Source organism: Sarcophilus harrisii, chromosome 1 (genome assembly GCF_902635505.1).
Source record: "Sarcophilus harrisii chromosome 1, mSarHar1.11, whole genome shotgun sequence".
In the NCBI taxonomy this organism is placed as follows: Eukaryota; Metazoa; Chordata; class Mammalia; order Dasyuromorphia; family Dasyuridae; genus Sarcophilus; species Sarcophilus harrisii.
Genome location: NC_045426.1, coordinates 683,220,501 through 683,247,564, shown reverse-complemented (window position 1 = coordinate 683,247,564; position 27,064 = coordinate 683,220,501). Strand labels below are relative to the sequence as shown.

The following is a 27,064-nucleotide window of genomic DNA, read 5'->3' as shown; positions in this document are numbered from 1 at the left end:
AGAGTATCAGATGCAGGGAGGTTGCATTAGGACTAGTAGAGCCATTCTGGCTGTTAGCATTTATTCTTGATTGCCTTGGGAAAGAACTTCTATATGTGTGCTTTTATTTGTTCCACTACTTCTAGTACTGGTGTAAATGATGAAGAGTGGACTGTATTGATTTCTTTTACGCACATCAGAGTTATTATTTATGTGACAGAAAAACAAAAGTGATCTCCATGTTCATATTCCTTTGATATGGGTAAGATATTAGAAAAAGTAAAAAGTTATTCATTTACTTTTCTTCTTTGTTAGAGTAATTTTAAAATGTTCTTTCAGCAAAATACATGTTTATCAGTAGCATTGGAATTAATCACTGAATGTGATTTTTTTTGGAAGGTTAGGAGCTTTAAGCATTTGGGATAAAAGTAAAAATGACCAAGTGATTTGATCCATGAAATTGTGTATAACATTTTTCGGGGGGAAGTTGCTTTGTTTTATTAGTTATAATTAGTGACTTTGTAATTATAGGTTGGTAGATGTTCCCTCTTTTTCTCTCTTGCTCCAAGTACTCAGGATCCTGGAACTGTAGATATGCAATCCTCATCAATTCACTAAAAGAGGAAATATTTATATTAGTGTTCACGGGCATTCAATTTTATAATTTTTTCTTTTAAAATAGCCTTTTTTATGTGTACTTAAAGCCTATTTAAGGGCAGATGATGGTTGTGGATAAAACTAATTGCTATAGATTTGAAGATAGCTCAGATCCTTAATGTCAGAATATGACAACGTTTCCTAGGATGAGGAAAGACTATGAATTAATGCTACAAGCCAGAAAAGTGGTTTAGGAAAGTTCAATTGAAAGTAAATTACCAATATTAGAAAGTTTTATTGCAATGTACAAATCTAGTGAAAACTTTTTTCCCCTTTGTTTTCTTTCCATATCTTTGTCTTTTCTTGCTACTAGGATCACAATTCTTGGAACTGGAGCCAAGTGGCTATCAGTACTTGAAGAGAGAAACCTGAAACCAGGTAAGTAGACATAGGTTACCACCAAGGAAATGGAATACATTTAGTTTTGTATTTCCTTTACGCAAGTGATTCTTTTAAAAAAATTTGGTGTTAACTGTAACCTTTTAATTGTTTTTCATTTTAGTGGAAACCCACAATCTTCAGACTCTTCACACTATTCTGTCTACAGGATCCCCTTTAAAAGCCCAGAGTTATGAGTATGTTTACAAATATATTAAGAAAAGTGTCCTCCTTGGTTCTATCTCAGGTAATGCTCAGGGTACTGGGGGAGGGGTGGAAATAGCAGAAGTGGGAGGTTATGATCAAGGAAATACTTGGATTATAGTTTTTATCTCTCTCAAATACTCATAAAACCAAACTATAAGTTATTGTAATGATTAGTTTTAGGCTGAAAATATCTCTGTTGTTAACTCTAGACTACTACTCCTAGTCATCCATGTGTCCTTGGTTAATCTAAATTTCCACATTAGCCTTTGTAGTAATGCTTTTCACTTAAAAAAATTATTAATATATTTTGTTTCACTATAGCAGTTACTTCCAAACAGATAACTAAACAGACCTCTTTACAAAGTCCATTCAATGAGAACAGAGTTAGTAGAAAGGTGGAATATGTTCATTAACTTTGGAAGTATTATGCTAACAGCAAATATTTTCTTTGACCAAAAGTTTTTTTCCTCATGTTTGCTTTCCTTGCATCATTATAGTCACAATATATACATATAAATAAATACCAATATATTCCTTTGGCTTTTCTTTCTTCACTCTGCATCATTTCCTATGTTTCTCGAAATTCTTCTATGTATCTTTCTTTATGGTGCAGTAAAGATGCAAAGAATCCCAGAATTAGCACCCAGTATGGTGCTAATAAACTTTCCTTTGACAGTTGGTACTCTAAAAATGAGCTCCTTATCCAGTGACCACTGAGTGAATACATTGACAAAGGAGCTGAATCATATCAATTGATCTTTTTTCTATATGAGACATTAAAAGATAGAAAATTTGTAGCTAAATAGAAGGATGACTCATCATTACTCCTTGGACAGATAAAGAAAGGAGCTGGTACATGGGGTTTTATTATATGTCCAGAAGCAACAGTAAATATCATTTCATGATATATCTAGTCATTTTATATTGAAGTCATCTTATATTGCAGAATTAATGATAGATATTTACAAAGGACATCCATGATAAGAATTATACCTTGTTGACCAGTATCTGGTGAGGAAGATGAAGTGATAGAAAAATTCTATAAATAATTTAATTATGAATGTTAAAAATTGCCTTTATGTGTAACTGGGGAAAAATGAAATATTATTAAAAAAAACTTAATTAAGACCCTTCCAAATTAAATTACCATATGTTCTGATACTTGTTGATTTCAATGCAAAGGTATAAAAAGGTGAGGAGATGAAAAATACATGGATATTCCTGAGTCAGGAGGAATAAATGAATTGAAAAAAGCTGAACACTTGTCTATTACAGAGGTGTTATGACTCTTTATCATGAATGTTTTCTTTAAAAAAAACAAACTATATAGAGGACTGTTTGGTTATTTGTTTGGAAGGTGTTGGCCTTGGTGACCACCAAAAATAATGATTGCAGAAGGCTTGTTCTTGGCGGGAATTACTACTGAATTAGCTAAGTTAAGGTTACACTTAGTTTTTTTTTTAAAGCAATAAGAAAGAATAATAATGAGAAGATATATACTTGAAAGATTTAACCCTGTAGTATTTAAACAAATCATGGAAAATTTACAAAATGAAAAATGGACTACATAAGCGATATTAACATTGACTAAAATAAATTTCTTTCAGAAGTTTAGTCAATATAAATTAATTACCACAATAAGGAGACCAAAAAAAGTCTAAAAAGTGCTTCAATCAAGCAGACATTTGATTTATTTGCAAAATGGTTAGAGATGACTGCCAAAGACAATTAATTACCAGTCGGTTAATAAACATTTTTAAGCACTTCTATGTTCTAGATACTATGCTAATAACATTGGGGATACAAAGAAAAGCTTATATCATAATGGGAGCAACAACATGTAATTATATAGGGTTATATATATAGTTCAGTTATTGAAAGATAAACTCAGAGGGGAAGGCACTAGCCACTGGGGGCCAGGAAAGACCTCCTACACTAGCTTAGAGCATAAAGTTGTTTGTAAGACTTTAAGAAGGATGATGAACAGTTATCAGCAGTGTTATCTCATGAAGCAGACAGAAGCATGGATAATAAAATCAGTTAAAAGAGAACTTGGCAAGACATCCAACTAGGAAAAATTATTCGGAGGGCATTTGAGGGAAAGTGGAAGGAGAACTAGAGGCAGAAGAGAAATATAAAGAATATGAACCATCCATTTGAACAAATAATTTTCCAACATGTTATTAGAGAGAATGTAGGAAGGCACTAACAAGGATAAAAATGGGAAGAATCCCTGGATTGGGCTGAGTATATGTAAAGGAGATCTAGGCTGTAGGGTGTCTTAAGGAGCAGATACTAAAGATGTAAAAAGAATCTCAGATTTAGTGAACAGAGAAAGCAGGTGACCATGAGGTTGTCAGTAACCACAGACCGAGAATGCCCATTTTCCCATTTGGTACAACATTTTTGTCCTTTTGTGCACAAATTGAGGGCTTTCTTAGTGAAGGTATTAGGGAACAAGTAGACTTCCAAAAACAATATTCAGTAATGGACTACACCTTTTGCATTTCATAATTAACTTAAGAGCTCATTGTTTATTGATTACTAAAAGCATTTGAAAGTGGATAGATGTGGAGAGGTTGCAATCTATATTGTTGCAGGAAACACCTATGGATTCATTTGAGATACTGAGTATGAGTATTTCATATATACCACGTTTTGTATAGCCATTTTCCAATTGTTGGTTGCATTCTTTGTCCTTTTTTTTTTTTTTTTTGGCTATCAGAGAGAAATATTTCCAGGAATGTTTTTGTTCATTTTTTCTTTATGTTTGATTTCAGTAACCTCCTTGAGATATAGTCCCAGCAGTGGGATTTCTGGATCAAATAGTATTAAAAAGTTAGTCATGTCTCTTATACAACCCCAAATTATTTATCAGAATAATTAAACAATTTCATGGCTCTACCAGTAGTTAATGAGCCTGCCTGCTTTCCCACAGTACACCTGATGTGGAATTTTCCCATCAAACAGTAATTTAGCTATGCTGGTTTCTTGGGATACGAAGACAAAAATAGCACTTCAAGGAACTGATTTGGGTAAGACAGTGTTTATCCATCCAGAATGTCTCAAAAGTTTTCTGTAGTTTTAAGAGTTAACTTTTGGGATACTCCATCAAGTACATATAGAATTTATACAAAATAAATTGGAGGAAGAAGCACTAGTTACTGGGAATAACAAGAAAGGCCTTAGGGAGGAATTAGCATGTAGTCTGAGTTTAAAACAAACTAGAGATTTTAAGAGTGGAATGTAAGAGTGGAATTTTAAGAGTGGAGTACATTCCTGGCCCAGAATAGATGTATAGAGGTGGGAGAAAATGTGGTGAGTGGAAAACAGCTGGAAGATCTGTTTGGCTGGACTCTGCCATGTCTAACTAGTGTGGCTGTGTAACTAGGATAGGTAGTAGGCCCTATTGAAAGGCTCAACGCTTGAGTCTAAGAGTCATGGGGAAGTATTGGAGTTTCTCAACCAGGATAGTAATGTGTCCAGAGCTGGATTTGAGGAAAGTGGCTTAGGTAATGTGTGGGACTTGGATTGGCAAGGGCTGAGGTGGAGAGGTCTGTCAGGATGCTATTGTAAGAGTCTAGATTGGGGAGGGAGTTGTTGGGGTTCACTTGCTAAGGCAATAACCTTGCTTTGCTATTGGTTATTTGTGAGAAGGTATTTCACATGAGTCTTGACTGACCCAGCCACGACTAAGACCAGAGCATCCTGAGCATTACACTGAGAATCATAAGTTTCTAGCTATTAACCAGTTGCGTGACTTCTGGGACAAGTTACTTGACCAAACTCTCTCGAGCTTAATTTCTTCCTTTGTGAATGAATGGATAGTTGATCTCTAAAATGTCTTTCAGTTGCAGCCTTCTGAATCAATCTTTTTATTTTTGTAGTATGGCTTTCCTTATTATTATGGGTTTTTCTTTATTTTGCAGCAAAACTATCCTTAGGATAGACTGACATTTTAAAAATTTACCAATAAAAGACACTTTAATGAAATTAGCATTTCTGTTAGTAGCTGGAGGGAAATGGAATGATTCTCATCTAGTATAATGTCAGGGCAAGATAATTTCTTACAGATATGCTTTGGAGTTAAAGGAAATGTAATTTTCAAAGACTTGGTTAAATGGGATTTTTTTTTGGCCTTCAAAAGAGAGGTAGTGTTAGTTTGGAAAAGATTTTCAAGGAAAGCCTCATTTTCATTACTTTTACCTTCTCTTCATGATTCTATAGTTATTAATTATTTTTTAAATTTCATCCCTGTCCAAAGGCAACACACCTTTAATGCTGAACCACTTTTAGTGGCTTGGTCATCAAGGTCATCCTAAGATCCACACACAATTTACTTATGGTTGATTTCTTTTATGAGATCCCCTTTCTTCTGGATCCCATGCTTGATTCCTGGCTCTAGCATGACAGTCACTGGATCCAGTGACAGTTACCTGTCACTCATACTTTCCAGAGCAATGAAGGGATGTGTCTCGCACTGGAGATTCCCTGAGAGGACTTTGCTTAGGGCAGAGAATCCTTTATTCCTTTCAGCAAGTAGAGGGAGACCCTCAGAAATTCAGAGTTTATCCCTTCTATTGAGCTCACATTTCACACACACATTCACACCCACACCCACACACACACACACACACACACACACTCTCATACACATAGACATATTCACACTTATACACATTCTCACACACACACACACACACACACACACATACATAAACACATTCACACTTATATACATTCACACACACACACGAAGCTACTCCCCAAGCCAGAGGGAGGACTCTTGTCCTCTGGCCCTGGTGAGTCCCGATGGAGTAGTGAATAAGAAGGTGCTTCAGAGGCAGGAAAATCTCAATTTTGAGCTCTTTCCCTCCTGCCAATCTGATCTTCTGACTCTTTCTCTTCAGATGATATGATTTCCTCTCTTGTAAGCACCCTTATGATTTCTGAAAAGAAAATATAGTGCCACAGTGATCTTCAGCATTTAGGCCTCTATTGGGAGAACAAATATTCAGTATTTGTTATTTTGGGGGGCTTTGGCCTCTGTGTGCTAGTTCAAACATAATCAGCAGCTTTCCTCAGTTTTTTGAATGCTAATCTTCCCTCTTTTTTTAATTGCAGGTGGGACTGACATAATTTCCTGTTTTATGGGTCAAAATGTTTCAATTCCAGTTTATAAAGGAGAAATTCAGGCCCGCAATCTGGGCATGGCAGTGGAAGCATGGAGTGAAGAAGGTAACTTATGTGCCATATCTCTCTTTAAATAGAATCCTCTAATTTTTGAGTTGGAAAGGTACCTTAGAGATCATCTGGTCCAACCCTTCTTTGGTGAAAAATTCTTTCTGTCTTGTACCCAAGAAGTAGTTAACCAGATTTTGCTTTGAGACCTCACCTTTTGGAGTAGAATAATCAATTAATTGTTAGGAAGTTTTTCCACATAATAAGCTTGTTCCTAGTTCTGCCCTTAGGGGCCAGGCACAGCAAATTTAATCCCACTTTCATGTGGCAGCCCAGCAAACATGGGCAAGGGGAAAGGGAAAAAGAACAAGCATTTATTAAGGCATGGTGGTAAGAACTTTTACAAATATCTCATTTGATACCTGCAAACCTGGGAGGTAGGTGCTGCAATGATTCTGCGAGGAAACGGAGGCAAACAGAGTTAAGTCACTTGCCCAGAGTCTCACAGATAGTCTGAGACGGGATTTGAACTCTGGTCGTTTTGACTCCAAGATCATTTTCCCAGATGCCTAGCTACCACATCCCCCCAGCTTGTCTCTGAAATTTTTGTTGTTGATGTTTTTATGGTTTTTTATATCAACATTAATTTTCCAATATATGTTTGTGCTACCAGAGCCATACTTTATAACAAAAGGAAAATAGTCAAGCAAAACTGACTAGTACAGCAACCAAATCTGCCTGTCTGTCATATTGCTATCATTAGACTCAAGACTGGTCATTGCATTTAATCTGAATTTTATTTATGTTATTGTAGTCATCATATATTTTGTAATTTTCATCTTATGCATCAGTTCTTCTATTTCTCTGAATTCTTTATTTTCTTCCCTTTCTTTGAGTGTGATATTATGACTTTCATCGTGGTTTGTTCAGCTATTTCTTAGTGGATAAAGAATTATTTGCCTTTCTTTTTAAACTATGCATGAAAATTCTTATTTATACGGGACGTTTATTTTTCTTTTTTGATTTTCTCAAAATACACACCTCAGTGACATCAATTGGTCCAAGAGTTTCAATAGTTTAGTGATTTTTTGAGTACAATTCCATTTGTTTTTCAGAATGGGTGGGTCTAAGCCACAACTTCACCACCAGTGTATTTATTAGTGAGCCTGGCTTCCTAGAGCCTCTTTGGCTTCTCTTCTCTAGGCTAGATACTCCTAGGCCTTTCAGCTATTCTCTACAAGGCATGAACTCAAAATTGCATTAAAAAAAGTGTTCTGGAGTTCAGAATCATCACTACTCATTTGGACAAACATTTCCCCAAAGAGTTTCAAATTTAGAAGAATTGCCTTTCTCTGGACAGTTCTAGCTTATCAGTATCTAGCCTAAAATGTGCTGTATCTACTTGGAATTAATATTCCAGGTATGTTTTGATCAGGGCTGAGTATAATGGAGCTTTCACTTTATTTACCCACTATCTAATGCCTTTTTTTTTTTCTTTTAAATGAGTGGGCCAGAACAGTTGTCTAGAAGTGCTCAGTATACTGTCTTTGGTCTTATGCTTCCATTGTTCTCTATAAAATGAAAATCTAAATCCTTTTAAAATTGAGTAGATCTCTTTTACAAATTGCAAAATGATAAAAAAAATTTTTTTCCTCTTGATATACCTTTGCCAGTGTAGTTTAATGCATATTCTGCTTTTTGGAACTATTTCTGATTCTCCTTGTTTGAGTCCTTGTTCAGTGATTGATTGCAAGGTAAGTATGATGGGACCAGCACTCAAACTTTCAGTCTATTTGCTAATGACTGACCATTGAGGAAAAACCTCTAGATGTTTTAGTACCTCTCTTTAGCCGTCAGAAATGCCCACCATCTAGTCATCATGCATTATTAAGTGTTTATTGTGGGTCAAGCACTGTGAAAAGTGCAAAGAAAAGACAAAATATTGGTTCTTGTCCTCAAGGAACTTACATTCTGATGGGGGAAACTACATAGAAATAACTGGGTATATAAAAGATACGTACATATAAAGTAGATGGGAATATATCTTGGAGATACCAGCACCTGAAGACACCCACTTGTCTGTGATTTTCCAACAACATTGGTGTGTCTTGATCAGAACAGAGGATGGCGGCAGTATTGCTTCCCTTCTTTTGGACGCTAATCTTTTAAATTCAGCCTAGGATGGGATGATCTTTTTTAGTTGATGTATCCTGCTGTTGACTCATACTGAATTAGTAATCATACCTTTTCCCACTGGAACTTTGTTTAATCAGGCTTTCATCCTGCTATATTTGTGAAACTGATTTTTGGAGTGGGATTGTAGGCAGCCTGGGATAGTAGAAAAAACACTGGATACCTTGTCCTGTGACCTCTGTGACTTCATCTCTTGTGGATCCTAATTTTCTCTTATGTAAAATGAGCAAGTTGGACTAATTGACCCCAAAGGACCTTTCTAACTCTTAATTTGTGATCTGATTACTTCAGGTGTAGAATTTTATGTTTATTCCTGTTAAATTTCATCTTGGGCACTTTTGGGTCTAACTTGCCAAGATCTTGTAGGATCTGTGCTGTCATCCAGCATGCCAGCTATCCTTGGCTTCATGTCATTTTAAAATTTAATTAGCAGGCCATCTTTGAAAGCACTTGGAGAAGTTAAATATAAGGTGATGGCATTATTCCTGTTAGTGCCATGTAGGGCTCTATAAATGTGTGGTAACAGTCTGTAGCTAGAGGTCAAGAGCATATTGATCTCAAAAATCCAATTGGAGGAATAAAATTGCTTCCTTTTAATGGGTTGACTTTGAGGCTTTTGATTTGTTAAGTAAAAGATATAAGAGCTTTGGGAAAATGTGAATTTTTGTGGGTTTTCATTTGTAATTATTTTCTTTTTTTAATCTTTAAATCTAGGAAAGGCAGTATGGGGTGAGAGTGGTGAACTGGTTTGCACAAAACCAATACCCTGCCAACCTACATACTTCTGGAATGATAAGAATGGTAACAAATACAGGAAGGCTTATTTCTCTAAGTTCCCAGGTAAGTTTGGATGACCAGCAACAGGGCTAAGCTCCTGACTTGATTAACCCCTGTGTGAGCCCCAACTAAATTTTCCTGCCTTTATTCTCTTCCCCAGTAGCCTAGTATTTTCTATATGAGCTGAGGAACTCATGTTCTGCCAGTGGGGTGATGATGAATTTTTTTTTTTTTTTTTTTTTTTTTTTTTTTTTAATTTAATAGCCTTTTATTTACAGGATATATACATGGGTAACTTTACAGCATTAACAATTGCCAAACCTCTTGTTCCAATTTTTCACCTCTTACCCCCCCACCCCCTCCCCTAAATGGCAGGATGACCAGTAGATGTTAAATATATTAGAATATAACTTAGATACATAATAAGTATACATGACCAAAACATTATTTTGCTGTACAAAAAGAATCAGACTCTGAATTATTGTACAATTAGCTTGTGAAGGAAATCAAAAATGCAGGTGTGCATAAATATAGGGATTGGGAATTCAATGTAATGGTTTTTAGTCATCCCCCAGAGTTCTTTTTCTGGGTATAGCTGGTTCAGTTCATTACTGCTCCATTAGAAATGATTTGGTTGATCTTGTTGCTGAGGATGGCCTGATCCATCAAAACTGGTCATCATCTAGTATTGTTGTTGAAGTATATAATGATCTCCTGGTCCTGCTCATTTCACTCAGCATCAGTTCGTGTAAGTCTCTCCAGGCCTTTCTGAAAGATGATGAATTTTTTGATAAATATCTTGCCGTCTTATGCTTGAAACCTTGGGAAATAGCTGTAATCTAGGCTTGCGTTTATATCACCTCTCATCCTCCCTCCTCCCCACAGAGGCTATTATTTCCTAGAAACACTGTGGTTGATCGAGTACAGCCTCAATAGATGATGAGCATGGGTATTTTGGGGACATCTTGCTCAATCATAGTATATATTTATTTTGGGAGAAATGAAGTGTAGGAAAGGTTGTTTAGTTCTTATTTATTTATTTATTTATTTTTTAGCTCTATCAACTAAATCATTATCCAGCCATTACAGAGTAAGCAGTATATTTTGGATTAGGGTGAATTTGGTGATTTATTTGTTCATACTCAAAGATATCTTTGCTTTTAATTTTGAAAGAGTGCCTTTTTCTGAAGTGGAGAGGCCTCCTACTTAAAAAGCTCAGCTTCCTAGAGCATTCTTATTTTATTTTATAACCAATGTCAGGTTCCTACTGCTATTTAACTGGTAATCGAAGCAGTTGTCTCTTCTGAAGTTATTTATACATATATGAAAATATATATATATTTTCATAGAAGCCACTTTTAGAATTGAAAAGTTTCAAGTGATTTTAGATAGTATGATGTGCCCTGACTTTATTTCTCTGCACCCTCTCAACCCTCTGCTATGTTATACATGATAATGTGAACATATCATTTATAGATGCTTTTGTGCCTAGCATAGTACTTTGGTGCTTGTTCCAGAATAGGTGCCAAGTAAATGATTGAGTTAAGTGGCAAATTACATCTAGTTTCTCATTATTGAAGAAAAATATTTTGATTGAATTAGTTTGACAGCTGATAACAATGGTGATAGACAAACCTTTTATCTTTGTTCTCACCATTAGTTTTGATGTGCCTTCAGACTTCATTGATTTGAAACTATTTGGTAAAATGAGCTTTATAATATTTTAAAAGAATGCAGTTTTCTTTCAAGTACATGCTGCTAACCAAGTATTTCTAAAGAAAGATCCAGCAGGGCGTATATTAAGTAAATGGATTAGTTTTGTGTAATTAGCAGCAGCCTGTGACCCAGTGGATAGAACATTGGGCTTGGAATCTGGAAGATCTGAATTCAAATGTGACCTCAGATACTAACTGTGTGACTCTGGGCAAGTCACTTTACCCTGTTGGCCTAAATTTCCTCATCTGGAAAATGAGCTGGAAAATTTCCCAGGAAATGGGAAATTACTCATAGAGAGAAATTCTCTCAGAGAAGACTGAAAAACAACTGAATAAAAAAATCTTATATAACAGCAATTCCTATGCTTTAAAGAACTTAAAGCAGATTTAAAAAATGAGGCATCCTCCTCTGCTGTGAGAGCTCTACCATGTGTATGAGTCTAAAAAGAGGAAGATTCTAAGCTAGTCAAAGTTTGAGAAGTAGAGATAGAGAAAGTTTGGTCAGTGTCCATTAACTTATGAAAGAGAAAGGGCAGTTTCAGGATAGCTGTCTGTCTCTCTGTACATATATGGACTTATTCCAAATCCTAGAAACACTTGTAGTAAGTATACCTCTCTGGTCTTTCACTGTAGCCTATAATGATAGAAAAAACAGGGCTAGATTTGACAGAGTTATTTAGGGAAAACATTTTCCTTAAAGATTATAGTGAATGTAAACAGAATTAGGCTATAAGGAAGGATTTTGATAATTTTGATTCTTGAGGGTTGAGATTTCTGCTCTAGATGATAGCTCTGTATATTAGGAAGCCAGGAAAATTTATATACCTGACATTGAGGAGAGCCAGATAGTCATGCCTTCTCCCACATTGTCCTTTGCTGCTCCTGTCAGAGATAGGAACCTGTTCTAAAAGGATCATGTTTGATTGAAATTAAGGCAAACTGAGGCACAAAGTTCTAAGCACATTCAATTTATTAGCAAGGCCAGAAATTCTGATAAAATGACCACAAGGGGAGGCTTACTAGCCTTCATAAAGTTTTGGAAAGTACAAGAGAACAAAGGACAGAAAGTATCACAGATGAAAAATAATGTGATCGGATGGAAGTCTGGTATGCCGGGCAAGCAAAAATCTGCTTCTTGTTGCTATGGAAAGTTCATTGGCAGTGTCCACCTGCCAGGCAGAGTCCCAGTGATAACAGGGCAGAGTCCCAATGATAACAGGACAGACGCCTTGGCATTCACCTGCATACTTCAAGGATAACGAATTTCCTCTAATTGTACAAGAGCAGCTAGTGGTACAGAGATAACAGTTTTCTTTCAGTTAAAATGATTTATAAGGAAACTTAACTTTTAAACTTAACCATAGAGGAAAGCTGAATTTCTATACTCAAGAACTTCTGAATTTATTTGTTGTTCAGTCATTTTTGACTCTTTGTGATCCTATTTGGGGTTTTCTTGGCAAGATCCTGGCATGGATGGCCATTTTATTCTCTAGTTCATTTTGTAGATGAGGAAACTGAGGCAAACATGATTAAGTGACGTCCAGGGTCACACAACTAGTATCTGAAGTTGGATTTGAATTCAGGTCTTTCTGACTCCTGGTCTAGCACTCTATTCATTGTGCCATGTAGCTGAACTTAGGGACAAAGAAATATGGCTCAGGCAGTTTACAGAATAGAATCACATATAAAATGATTAATCAGTATTTGATTTTCTCACCCTTATTTGGCAGTTCAGTTTCATTGTTTTTATGTTACATTACCAGTAGTTCATCAATTCTTTGAGTGTAGGGATTATTTCACATTAGTCTTTGTTCCCTTTTTGTCTAGCTCATGGCAGGCACTAAATGCTTTTTAAATTGAATTAGATTACATACTTGTTCAGTTTTGTAAAGTTGCTGAAACCCTTGGAGGTGCCTTTAAATTGCTAGCCTAACTTTTAGAGACTCTAGAACTTTATTTTCATGTAGCTTCTTTCATTTCTGTCACAATATTCCAGGAAAGTTAATGTGGCCTTCCTCCCAAGGTTCCCTGGAAATAAAAGGGGACAGGCAGGGGGATGAAGTTTTGTTGTAGTTTTTACCATGTGTTCTGTCACTTAGAAGATAGGGAAGGTGCAAGTATTACCCACTTAGGTAAGCTAATGGAAGGGGAGAAGTGTCAGTTTTATTCCTGCCCTCACTTCCAAGGCTTTTTTTTTTTTTTTTTCCTTTTTGGACAAAGATGTAAAGCAGAAGCAACTCCATTCTAGTTGCTGCTTGGAACTGGCCCATCAGTTTGACTTTATAGGTGACACACATTTCCTTTTTTTTGGAGAAAGGGCAATGTGATCATTTTATTAACAAGGCCAACAGGTTATTTTAAAAAAATGGTCAATTGACCATCTCTTTTAAACCAAAGACAAATACTTCATCAAAGGTTTCTTGGGACTTATGAGGGGAGAAAGTATGAAAGGAAAAATAGAAAAACAGATTATGCTTGACAAAAATCAAAGAGGGAAATCCTCTTTGATAACATTGACAAAATCAGAGAGATCAGTCCTCTTTGATAAGTAGACCTTACAGATAAAAGACACAAAGGGAAAAAATCACATCTGATGCAGTCCTGTGGCCCTGCTCCAGCTCAGGTCACTAGTAGAAGTTTCCTACAAAATTGATCTCAAAACACTTTTTTGTTTACTTTGTGGTACACATTTCCTATAGGGACGATTTCTTCAGGACAGAATTGTATCTATTTTTCTTTCGCCTTTTTAATGCCTTGGTAATTAGAGGTGATGCTATCTTTTAAACAGCCAAGAAATAGATGAATTTCCCACAAAACAATGTTGAAAGACAATTTACACATGACCTGGAATATTTTTGTGTAATCTTAGCTTAAATTTTTTTCCCCTGAAGCAATTGGGGTAAGTGACTTGTCCAGAGTCACACAGCTAGGAATATTAGGTGCTTGAGGCCAGAGTTGAACTCCTGACTTCAGGCCAGTACTTTATCTATTGTGCCATCTAGTTGCCTCTTTAGCCTAAATTCTTAAGTGAAAATACTCAGCCTCTGATAGCTCTGTCTTTCAGGGCTTCCTGTTAAGAAACTACTAGATTTTCTTTTCCCCCCCGAGTTGATCTTCTGATTTGCTTCAGGCTCAGACTTGGCATATAATTTATTAGCCTAGGAATGCTTTAGGTTTTTTCCTTGTGCATATGTGTAAATCTTTTAGTTAAGAGCCATAGGAGAATATAATGGTTTTCATTTCTTTAACTTGGGTGAGAAGAAAAAAACAAATGGCAGATTGCTTTGGGTCTCTTGTGAAACTTTCACTTTGAATAAGCACAAATATGTGGGGCAGCATGGGATAGTGGATGGGGCCTTGGATTTTGGAGTGAGAAAGACATTATTTCCAATCTTCAAGACAATCTTAGCTCAATTCTCTCATCTGCAAAATGGAATTGCAAAATGGAAACAATAATTGCACCTTTCTCACCTTTCAGGATGGTTATAAAAATCAAATGAAACCAAGTATGAATAGCACTTGCAAATATTGATGCTTTCTACTTTGGGACATCATCATTGCCATCATCGTTGAATTGGTTTTTCTATTGTCTCCTAAATCCAGAGGTTGTTATGGGAGCCACCTGACAGTGGCTGCTGGGGATCCAACTCAAACCAGCAGAATGTATGATAATGATACCAGGAGACCGAGAGGCAGTTGCATTCTTTGACCTCTCTCCTCTTCCCTCCAATTAATTTCATTCCCAATCCACATGCAACATCTGTGGCAGTAAAGGCTGACTTGCAGTTCCTTTAGGGTTGCTATGATTCACAGCTGTGGGGGCTTTTGGAGAACCCACCTGCTCCTTCACACTTAGGCGTGGTCTTAGTTAACTCTTGAAAGCTCATCAAACATCCAGATTCAGTAGAACTTTCTCCAGAGGAGGAAAGCACAGCAGTGGAGAAGGGAATTGCATTTTTCCAGCATTTTACCTAAGATTGTACAATTTGGAGCTGGAAGAAGGGATTTAGGATTTTAGTTTAGGATTTTCATTTTTTAATAGATGAGGAAAACAGCTCTAGGGAAGTCAAGGGATTTGCGCAGGGTCATACTTGGAATGAATGGTAGAAGTGGAATTTGAATCAGTGTTCTTCTCATTGTATCATGCTATCTTTAGAGAACTTCTAAAATGGCTCAATTATTAGGCTTTGCTTGATTTTCTGAGGCCACAATGACTCCCTGAGTCTTTTTGTAGTTTGATTTTCTCATCGTATGCATGTAAAACATTACAGTTTTTGGATTATTTTGTACCCGACCCAGCTTCCACTATTAACTGTCACCCAAAGCTCTGAGCAGGGATTGACTTTTCTCCTATGGTAATTTCCTATCAAGCACTGGACTTTCTTGAAGTTTTTTTTAAGGGGTGGGGCATGCTGGTGGTTGGAGACACTGTAGTAGTACTTGGGAGGAGGAGAAATGGAATGAGAGATGTGCTTAGAAACAGGCACTTTATTTTTTGACAGCAGTCAGGTTCCTTCAGTGTACTAAAATGCCATGCTTGTGAGGTCATCTTCCTGGGTTCTTCATTAGACTCTTTGTTTTTTTCTCTTTATCATGACCTAGCACCCATTTCTGGCCTAACCCAGCCAACCGTTCTTTATGGATGTAGCACTGGTCAGCATGGTAATTCTTATAAGTTAATGGCAAAACATCCTAGCACACATTCTAGGGTGACTGGTGAGCCAGGAGCTTCTTGTATATAAATAGTGGTGTGTTATCATCATTATTAGCCTTAGAAGTCTGCACAGGCTATTCTGTCTGGAGAACTTCTTCACCAGAGAACTGACTTTTTTTCTGTCTTTTGTCTTTGTGAAGGTGTTTGGGCCCATGGTGACTACTGTAAAATAAATCCTAAGACTGGAGGGATCATCATGCTTGGTCGGAGGTAAGGTACTATTTTCTTGCTTTATAGCCACCCTCCAGTTGATATCCAGGTTATCTATTTCATTTTAATAGGTGTGTGTGGGAGGGCGCAGAGAAAAGCATGGGGGATGTGTGTGTAGATGATGAGGCAAGGCTATTGTGAGGGTATGGGCAAGTGGGGCAGGAAGGACAGACTAATTCCTAATGACGTCTGAGTTTCATCCTTAATGCTTATATTAGGGGGAATCTGGGTGTTCTGTGGTATTCATCACTTCCCAGGTCCTCAGCTTGACATGGGAGCCTGTTTTTTAGAGCAGAGGATAGTGTAGTGGCTACAGCTTTAGATTTCCTCCCTCTGAAACTTAGTAGCTGTGTGAATATGAGCTCCTACTCAGTAACTGAAAGGATTATATTTGCAATCTTGGCTTAAAGATTATCCAGAGAATGGATATTTTGGTGCATATAGGATAATGTTTATGTGACCCCCACCATAAAAAGTATAATGGAACTAAATCAGTGGACCAAAGTGGACTTCCAGACTGAGATGTCATCTAGGAATTGCTGCACATTTACACTGCATGATAGCAGACTGATCAGGCTTCTTACAATCAAAATTAAAAATCTGTTATTAAGAATTCATAAAACTAAACAAGTGTTTTAAAAATCAAATAATTAAACTTTAAAATTTAAGTTTGTAGCATTTAGACTTCTGAGGTTATTAAAGGTTACAGCTGAACTAAAGCTTTTGGGAAATTCTATATAAATGTCAGTTCTTATTCACTCCCTGAACCATCTGAGCCTAGCTTGATTCCAACCTTATGTTTCATAGCCCCATCTCTGGTTCACTTTGTTGACCCTGGAAAGGGTATATGCATTCCTGCCTCTTATCTTTGTGTACATTAATCTGTCCGTCTGCATGGTTCTGTTGGTGTCAATTTCTTTTCTTTTTTCTTTTTTCCTTTCTTTCTTTTTTTTTGCCCTGAGGCAGTTGGGGTTAAGTGACTTAACCAGGGTCACACAGCCAGTAAACATTAAGTGTCTGAGGCTATATTTCAACTCAGATCCTCCTGACTTCAGGGCTGGTGCTCTATCCACTGTGCCACCTAGCTGCCCCCAGTGTCTCTTTCTTAGGTGGGTCTTACTGAGCTCAAGTTCTCCCCTTTCTAGGAAACTACTGGCCTTCAGTGAATATTTCCTCTCTTGAACTTGTTTCTGCCATTGAGGTGACCTTTGACAAAGATTCCCAAGTATTGTACTTGATCTTCTTATGTATTCTTGTTCTCTCCTTTAATCTATGAGCTCCTCAAAAGCAAAAGCTGTATCATACTCCTCTTTTAGTCAGGATGACCTGAGTACAAATTCAACACCTGGGCAAGTCTATATCTATCTATATCTGTCTCAATTTCATCTGTAAATGGGCCTAATAGCAACTACCTTCCAGGAGTCTTATGAGGTTTAAATTAATGTTTGTAAAGTACTTTGTAAACCTTGAAGTACTATATAAATGCTAAGTATTATTATTTGTATTATTATTTTATTGTTATTGGTATTTTCATTTAGACTTTATTACCTTTTATCTGGACTGTTGAGGAAACCTATTAATTGGCTTTTTAAAAAAAATTTCCCTCTCTCCCCTTTCCAATCTGTTTTTCACACAGCTGCGTGGCAGTTCTACCTAAAGCACAAGTCTCATCATGTCACTTCCCTTATTAGACATCTTAGAGCTCCCTGTTGCTTAGAGAATAGAATAGAAACTTTTCAGATCTCCATTTAAGGCTGACTCTAACTCACTTTGTGTGATTTTTTTTCCCATCTAACTACCCCTTCTGGGTTCTCTGCTAGCCAAACTGGTCTGCCTTTTATTCCTCATCTTCTCCTGCCTCTTCCTTTGACCATTATCTCTTCTTCACCTCTGATATAGTCCCCTTCCACTTTCTCTTTTTAGAGCCTCTGAGTCCTCTTAGTGCCCAAATCCAAGCTGCCTCCCACAAAAAACTTACATTTCTTTCCCCTTTCCTCCTCAGTGGTGAATGCTGTTTTTGTCTTGAAATTACTTACTGTCTGTAACTTATAACTGTGTCTCTGTTGTATACTCCCAGTAGAATGTAAGCTCCTCGAGGGCAGGGACTATTTTAGTAATGATTATTTATTGAATTTTTCTTTCTTTCAGCATGTATCATAAAGCTTGGCACACATGTATGTTTTTGGTGGCATTTTGCTAAGGACATGTAGAGGAGTGTGGATGTCAATTCAAGGCAGCCTTTTCTTCCTTATGGGGAAGGGAGCTTTTGGAGTGAGAAAAGCTGAGCAGATAGAATAAGTGTGTAATGGGCTAATTATAAGGCATATTAATGTTTTCAAAGTGTTGCACATTCTTTATGTTATTTAATCCTCACAACAACCCTGGGTAATGTAGGTATTAATAGATTTTATTAACTCCATTTAGAGATGAAATTACTGAGGCCCAGACAAGGTGTCACTTGCTAGAATCACATGGCTAATGAATATTGGAAGCAGAATGCAAACCTAGTTTTCTCCCAGCTTTCCAGTGGAGATATTGGATAATTTCTGCATGAAGGTGGAAAATTGTTAACTAAGATATTGTTTGAAAGTCTTGATATTTGACTTTCAGTTTTCTGATTGTGATTTTTAATCATGCATATGGTTTGAAATATCTTGGCTGATGATGCTTATGAGAAGCAGCTCATTCCCTGCCACCTCTCTGAGGAGCAGCTCTGGGTTTAATGTCTTTGTATTTATTTTCAGCGATGGGACGCTCAACCCTAATGGAGTCCGCTTTGGCAGCTCTGAAATTTATAACATTGGTATGAATTCTTTTTCACTTGCCAGTTGGCCTGTGTTAGCATAAAGAAGTATTGTGGGGAGGTTTGAAGCCCAGAACACAGAATTTCTAAATCCTTAGTTTTTATTTCTAAGCAAGTCACTTATTCATTTGCTTCCATATTTGAGACTTTTTTTTCCCCATTTTCTGCTTTTCAAAGTGCTTTTAAGAATTATTTAGTTTTAGCTTCATAATACATTAAAAGGATAACTAGAGTTATCTGCAGATGAAGGAAGACTGCTTGATCTTAAGTGCAATGGTATGGGCCATTTACACCCCAAGTCCTGTTAGAATATAGACCAGAGCCCAGATCTCTTGATTCTATGGTTTTGCACTAGGCCCAGTCAGGGCCTATGTTAAGCTGATGCCTGGTTTCATGGAGCTGGAGTGGCCATTAAAAATAATTGAGTTCAAATCCCTTTTTTGCAAGTGTTATCTATAATAAATGGCACAGCCAGAACAAGAGCTTTGGATTCAGGTCTCCCATGCCCTCTTGCCTCCTGCTTTTTTAAAGAAATGTGTTAATGGCCAGTGTTGTTGGAAATAAAAACTATTCTCTAAAGAAGTAGATGGTTATTCTTGAATTTTAGCCAACACCTTGGAAATTTATACACCTGGCAGTTGTTTTTGCTTAAGTATTTGACCATAATAAATACTTACTATTTGGTTAACAATTTTTATCTTTTTAGTTCCTATTGTGTATGAGGCTTTTTTGTGGGTCTTTGCCTCATGCTATTCCCCAGTTGGAAAAATAACAGTGACAAATGTGAAGTTTTCTCTTTTAACCACGTATTACAGTAATACTGTTGAAGAAAGAGGCTTATGTTATGTACTATTAACTAGGTTATCTTAATTATACAAAGCATATTTTCATATATAATCTCCTTTTGAAAATTGCTCCCATTTTTCTCCCCAAACTCTCAGTGATTTATAGGAAATAGCATTAAGGAATAGGTGGGGATAGAGAGAATTTCAGGTCTATTACAGTTATGATGGAATAACTAGTTACTGTTTACATCATAAAGGCCAGAGTATTAGCACACATGTTTTCTGATACATGTTGTAGAGACTTAGGTTCTTTTCTGTTTTTACGGTTTCACTGTTTGCAGAAGAGCTCCCTTTTGTACAATTTGCCTGAGTCTTTCTGGGTCTCACAAGCCACAAGGAGAATCAATGCTGGGGGTCCTGGAAGCTTCCCTTGGGGATTGTCAGCCCCTGGATTGTTGAGCATATGTTCATGTGGGTAGATAAAGAAATAGGGGAAGGAGAGGAAATTTACTGTTGGGGTAATTTGGAGAGATTTAATTTGGGGTAAAACTCCAAACTAGAGAGAGTTAACAAGATATGGGGATTGTTTTTATATTCTACAGTTGAAGCCTTTGAGGAAGTCATGGACAGCCTGTGTATCCCACAGTACAATAAAGATGGGGAAGAGAGAGTGATCCTGTTCCTGAAGATGGTTCCTGAGCACTCTTTTAGTCAGGACTTGGTGAAGAGGATTAAGGATGCCATTCGCCTCGGCTTGTCAGCCAGACACGTCCCCAGCTTCATCTTGGAAACCAAAGACATTCCGGTATGTTGGGGATCCCTCTCCCAGGTGGCTGTCTTTTCTGTCCCTTTTGGAATAGCCGGTAGGCAGTTGTCATCTACCTTGGATCAGACATGCAGGCAGTCTCTACAGCTGAGAGCTGTGCTCACTTTTTCTGCATAGCTTCTCTGCATTGCCTAGTATCTTGTCTTCTTTTACTTTCTTGTGTTCTATTTTCCAGAAATTGCATTTAAGCAGTCTCTGATGAGATGTACACCCACTGGATGTATATACAGCCCATAGAAATATCTATTTTTCAGGAATACAATTTTTGTATTTTCTTGGAATTATTCAGAAAATGAATTGTGAGTGACTGAAATAGTCTCTCTCCTTTGGGTTTGATATTAAACTATGAGGAAAAAGGAAAGTAGAGATTCAGGTACCTTAGAAGATTAGCTAGAGAAAGCTGGCTTTCCCTTTTTGGATTCCATCTGCTAAGATTTTCATTTGAAGCAAAAGTAAGAATTTACCCAGATTGGAAAGCAGCTTTAACTCTCATTTGCTTATAAAATGAGAACCTTCTGTAAATCTAAAATACAAACTGCTGAGCATGTGTGTGCATACACGTCTGTGTGTACAAACAGTGTTGTGGATTTTAAGCTTACAGAATCTCTCTCTCCTAAGGAAAGACCACAAGAAAACACCACCTGGTTAACATATTTTTGAAATTAAGTGATTCACTATGAGAGAAGCAAAATAAAATGCTTCCCAGAAGTTGGTGTGAATGTGTAAAATATGATCAAAAACATTATTCTTGCTATGTGCATTATTAGGAAATATTGACCATTCTATTTCCATTAAAATTTTCAGATTACCAGAACTTTCTTTCTCTGATAACCTTGAGTTCCTTTCTTTTGTTTAAAAAATAAAAAAAGCATCTTGAGCTGTTAGGATTTATTTTTAATCATGTGTCAGGAAACCTGATAGTTAATATGGGTTAGGAATATGAATATGGAGAGTGGGTGAGGACAGTTGATTGGAAAATCCATAAATCCATAGATCAGATGTACAAGTCTGTTTCCTGCTGTGTGTGAAGCTGTGACCAGAGCATCAGGCCTGGGCCTTTGGCCTATCTTTGGTGTGATTCACTGAGTGATTTGGAGCAAATTTTTCTTCCTCTTGGGGGCTTAAAAACTTGTTTTTTTTGACCTCCCTTTGGTTTACAGATGTATCTCTTCATTTCCCTCATCCAATGAGTCTTTATTATAAGCAAGTTAAAAAAAAACATTTTAGCTGAACCACTCTCATATTTACATGTGTCTGATGCCCTAAAGTCGCACAAGTCTCTCCCCAATCTAATGAAAGGGGGAAATAAGGGCATCTTCTGAGCTCTTCTCTTGGACTGATCCTGTGCATTGTAATTATATAGCTTTTAGTTTCTATAATACCTTTTTTTGTTTATATTGTTAGAGTTTTATATATTGTTTTCCTAGTCTGGCTTACTTTACTTCCCATCAGTTCATATAAATCTTCCTATATTTCTTTGAATTTTTTTTTGTTTCACATATTAAAATGCAATAATTATCTATTGATCTGATGCAAGGATTTCTCAGTCACCTATGGTGTATCAGACCCTGTTGTAGGTCCTGTGATTATGTAAAGAAGAAGCAAATCTCCTTTTTTCTCAAAGAGCTTACACTTTATCAGAAGGAACAGCAGATAGAAATGCATACAAAGCAAATACAAAGTATTTGGAGGTGAGGAAGCATTTCAATTGCAAGGTCCCTGCTTTGTATCTAGTTTTTTGTTAGAGTTGAGTTTGCTCCTTTTCTCTGATTTTTTTGGAGCTTTTGCTCAGTGGTGGGATCTCTGGGTCAAATGCTGTGGACATTTTAGTAATCTTTTTTTCCAAATTATTTTCTAGGATGTCTGGACAGTTCATAACTCCTCTAACAGTATAATACTTTGCCTGTCTTCTTGAAGTGGAACTGAATTTGTCAAATGAGGGCTGGATTTAGATAATTTCTAAGGTCTCTTCCAATTCTAACACATTTCTGAGGCCTTTTGGGTGGAGCCTTCTCATTTCTGCTTCTGCTCTTTCTAGAATGCTCTCCTTTCGTATTCATTTCTCCAAATCTGTCAGTCCCTCATGGCCTGACTCAAGGTCTGTATCTTCCATGGAGCCTTCTCTAATTATTCCAGTCCACTTATCTTGGGCTGATCTAAATTCTTGTAGTCATGATCTATTTTACCATCAGGCCTACATTGTCTTCTTTTAGAATCCCTTCTCTCCTCCATCCTTACACAATACTTTGTAAAACAGTGCTGAGCTCACAGTAGGTAAACATTAAATGCTAGATTGAATTCATTCATTTCTGGTATGAGATTTAGGGACAAGAAATCCCCAAGGACAAAATGGACTTAGTATTCCAATTTCTTAAAGTTCTCCTGCCATATGTAGATAGTTGAATAAAGACATTTGCACCATTAGTGACCACTAACATATCCAGAAGCCAAGAGAGGCTGAGACTTGTGGTTTTTTCCACTAATGGCAAAAGTGGCATTTTTATCCTTAAATGACAGTTTATTTTCCTGACTGACAATGGAGATATATTTTTGATCTTTTGGGCCCTTTTGTGTAGAATTTATAAGCATGTACAGCACAGGAGAGTTTAATTTTAAAGGAGAAAAATAAGATGTTGGCAGTGTGATGCATATGACAGGAGGACTCTAGGGCATCACTGCTCAGATCATTAATTAGTTCACACATTGATGGACTTTTTCAAGTGATTGAATTTTAATTACACTTCAGGTGTGTCTATGGTAAAGTGATCGTGCTTTTACCATGCTGTATTCGGTATTCATTGGATTTACTCTGAAAGAAAGTTTCCTAAGACATTCACATTTGTTCCTTAAATCCAGTTTTTTTGGGAATTGCGGGGTGGGGGTGGTGGTGCTGGGTGAAGCTTATGCAGGACATGTTTCTGGAGTGAGCTAAATACAATTAAGAACTTCAGAAAGAACTTTCTTGCTAGAATTGTTAACCTGATGGTAGAAGGGACAGTATTGAAGAATTATCTTGAAATTCATTAATCCATGTTTCATTCATTTGCTGCCCCCCCCCCCCCCCAAGCTCCTTAGCAGCCTTACTTTTTGGAGGTTCATTGACATCTCTTTCTAAGCCTCTCCAACCTCTCTACTTTTGGAAGTTTAGTTCTTCTAGGAAGGTTTCCTTGATTTTATAGGAATTGTGAATCTCACTTTGGGAAGGCACATTTATTTTACCTTCAACTCTCTGGGTCTGTACTCCGAGTAGTGCAAGAAAAAAGGTCTTGGATTGAGTTTGGAGTGAAGGTCTATGCCATGATTGAGTTCTTTTCCAGGGGCTGTTGGTCCAGGAGAAGGTCCTGAAGTCTTGTGCAGTGTTAAAGATTGAATTCACTTATGTTGTTGGAGTCATAGGCTCGATCAGATTGACCACTGATGTCCTAACAGTTTTGTGCTTTTGTTTCAGTAAATAGTGGAGTTGGGCTGTTAAAAAATGCATTCCCTTTTTGCTCCCACCTTTGATTTTTTTCTTTTCATTCAGGGTTCTTCTCAAGTTTCTCCACATAGTTTTCTGAATTCCTTGATTTTAGTGATAGCAAGATTTTTCTAGAATAGTTTTTCCAATCTGTCTTTCAACTCTTCCCTTCCTCTCTTACTTTATCTCACTGTCTTATCCTCCAGAAGAGAGTGTGAGGACTATTTAAAAAAAAGATGGTGTCTAGTATTTCGCACAGTACCTTGTACTTAATAGGTGCTTTACCAGTGTCATTAAATTGAATTGAGTTCAGGCTCTGGACAGGAGAGTAAGTTTTAGGAGGAGGAAGAACCATTCTTCCAAAGGAGAGTACTCTAGTGTGTTCTCATGCTATTTGCAGAAGGTAAGATCCTAGACAGACTGTGGTATGTGGCACACAGCTACAGAAGACCTTGTTAAATAGGATTTTCTAAAGTTGTATGTGGACATGGTGGGCTGGTTTTTTTTTTTTTTTTTAGCCCAACATGTGTCTTGAATTTTTCCTTTCTCTCTTATCTTGCAGTATACAATCAATGGAAAGAAAGTGGAAGTTGCGGTGAAACACATCATTGCTGGGAAATCAGTGGAGCAGCGTGGCTCTTTCTCCAACCCTGAGTCTTTGGACTTGTACCAGAATATTCCTGAGCTTCAGAATTTCTAAATGTGACTGAATTGTGCATCTCTCTGACACATTTGTACATAGAATTCTCCTGTCTTCTAAAATTATTTAAATATTGAGGATTCTTTCAAGAAGGAAACTTACACAAAGTGCTTTATAAAAATAGATTTATTTAAAAAAAACTTTATAAAAATAGGTAAATGATTTCCTCTTTAGCAGTTAAATAATTCTTGTATCCTGCATCTTTGACAACTTGAAGAATAATTCTGCTTTTTAGAGGGAAAGGTAGCTTTGGGGGTGGGGTTAATTATCTATATGTATACTTAGTTAAAAGAGAGGCTTTGAATGTGTGCATGACTGCACACGCAAACACACAAACACACATAAATTGTATATAGGAGTGCACGTGTATATGTTATGACCATTATTCAGTGACAATATAATAGGAAGTTGAGGGCCTGGCTAATGTTCTAGGTTAACTGAAACACTGTCATATAATTCCTTATCTTGAGAAGTGACAAGGATTTTAGATTCATGCTGAGAGCTTTCCAGTGAATCTCTTAAATGACTTGTTCACTCAAGGGGAAGGTGAACCTCAGGACTTTAAAAATGTAGTTTATGTTTTACTTTATACTTTAGGCAGTTCCTCAGGAGATGCTACTCTGTCAGTGAGCATCAGCAGTTCCTTAGACAGTCTAGGTAAATAGACTCTAGTCCCAGAGCTGTTCTTAGCTGATTACTGCAACCTCTCCAATTGAGTGACTGTTAGATTGTGTTATATGTGCCTGTGCTAGTCTGACACAATTCATTGAACCAGATTTATGAAGAACCTGCACTTTCCCATTGACAAATGGATTTTAATATTTCATAGGACTTTCCTATTGAATTGATTTTTAATTTTTAGTAGTTTAAAAATTTTTAAATGTGATTGTGAAGTGTTAACTTGTGTGTTTTGGTGATAGACATTTGTACCATTGGGTGACGTTCCTTTTCTGGAAGTACAAATGGAGACATTGCCTTGTGTAATGTATTTGGCCTTGGTGATGAAGTGTGTTCTTCTGGCATTGAGGCTGGCCCTGGATTCTGGGAGAGATGGAGATGGAGATGCCCAGTAATGTGGCTGAGCCTTTGTGCCCTCAGGAAAATACTCCTTTGGTTTCTGATATTATTGTACTTTCTGGATATGTTGATTTCTTTAGTTTCATGTTGAAATTTCATTTATTAGAGCTTCCCATATTATACCAACAAATTATTTTGGTGAACTCTTTATTTCATCCTGTTAGGGGTTTTTTACAAACTCTGGCATTTGTTTTTGTATTTTTTCAACCAAGTACAATGTTCTAAATAAAATTAATCTATAAGTTCATTTTTTTTCTTCCAGGTTTTAGTACAAAGTGCTGTTAGGAATATGGTGCAACAAATAAATGAATATATCTATATATTATACATAAATATGAATGCCTATCATTTTGTAAAAGGAAGAACATGCTTATTTCCACTGACATATTGATATATTGTTCCATTGATACCTATTTCCCCTCATCTACAAGTTTTGCATTTGTAATCAATTTTTAATAAGAGTAATTAGCTGTTCTGAGCCATTGGGGTTCCTGAATAAAACTATTCTGTGTCTACCTGCAGGTTTACATGGGAGATACACATGGAACAACTTGATAAATACATAAAACATATAATTAAATGCCAGGGTAAAAGATATGGGAAATAGATACTGTGTGAGTTCTGAGGATCGAGACATGCATGTGGACTGTACTGACTGGAGAAAGCTTCCATGAAATATCACGTACATAGATTTTAAACTGGGCTTTGAAGGGTGGAGACTCTTTGGTTAGGTGGAGAAAAGGGAGAAGATGCTCCCGATGGGGGAAGACTATAATTAAAAATTTAGAGTCAGCAGTAGAACCCTTGTAATACAGAAGACCTAAGTACACTTGGGGAAGTCTCTTACTTCTCTAATTTATTATTCCACCCGGATGATCTGGGAATGCTAGCATCTGCTCCCTGCTCTCTTCTAAGAGTAAACCCCAGATCCCTTCGCAAGCACTAGGATTACCAGAATCAAAAGACCAATAGTTTGCATTACAGATAATGGAATAGGACTTGTATCAGCCCATAAACATAATGGTGGTATCCACTGGTAGCAGCCTTTCCTTGCCTAGTAATCAGTTTAGTTTTCATGTACTACTTTAGTTATGCCTCCAGTGGGGACAAGGAGAGGGTTGTGGAAGTTTGCTCCCTGGGAAGCAATATTTCAACCATGAAACTTCTCTGTGTAGCATTGCTTGGTTTTGGCTATTTCTGCTGCTCCTCCATTTACAAAATCTAGTATTATAGGCAGTCTTACTCCAGTCTGACTCCCAATTCTATAAGGAATTATATCTTCTACTCTTTTTTTAAAATAAATTTATATATATATATATGTGTGTGTGTGTGTGTGTGTGTGTGTGTGTGTATTTACATTTTTCCTCTCCCAAAGGGCCGTCCTATATAGGTATTCATTAAGTGC

General features: G+C 36.9%; 1 protein-coding gene across 2 annotated transcripts in view; it reads left to right on the top strand.

The window, feature by feature from the left end:
* AACS (acetoacetyl-CoA synthetase) overlaps positions 1–25,992 on the top strand; it is an 82,973-nt gene extending 56,981 nt beyond the window's left edge. For both annotated transcript variants that reach the window (XM_012542342.3, XM_031948417.1), the window contains exons 11-18: positions 950–1,014; positions 1,139–1,261; positions 6,346–6,459; positions 9,310–9,435; positions 15,942–16,011; positions 18,756–18,814; positions 20,202–20,404; positions 24,445–25,992. In XM_012542342.3, coding sequence (XP_012397796.2) covers positions 950–1,014; positions 1,139–1,261; positions 6,346–6,459; positions 9,310–9,435; positions 15,942–16,011; positions 18,756–18,814; positions 20,202–20,404; positions 24,445–24,582 — 898 coding nt within the window. In that variant the 3' untranslated portion in view covers positions 24,583–25,992. The remainder of the gene's footprint in view (positions 1–949; positions 1,015–1,138; positions 1,262–6,345; positions 6,460–9,309; positions 9,436–15,941; positions 16,012–18,755; positions 18,815–20,201; positions 20,405–24,444) is intronic.
* Positions 25,993–27,064: the final 1,072 nt, after the last annotated feature.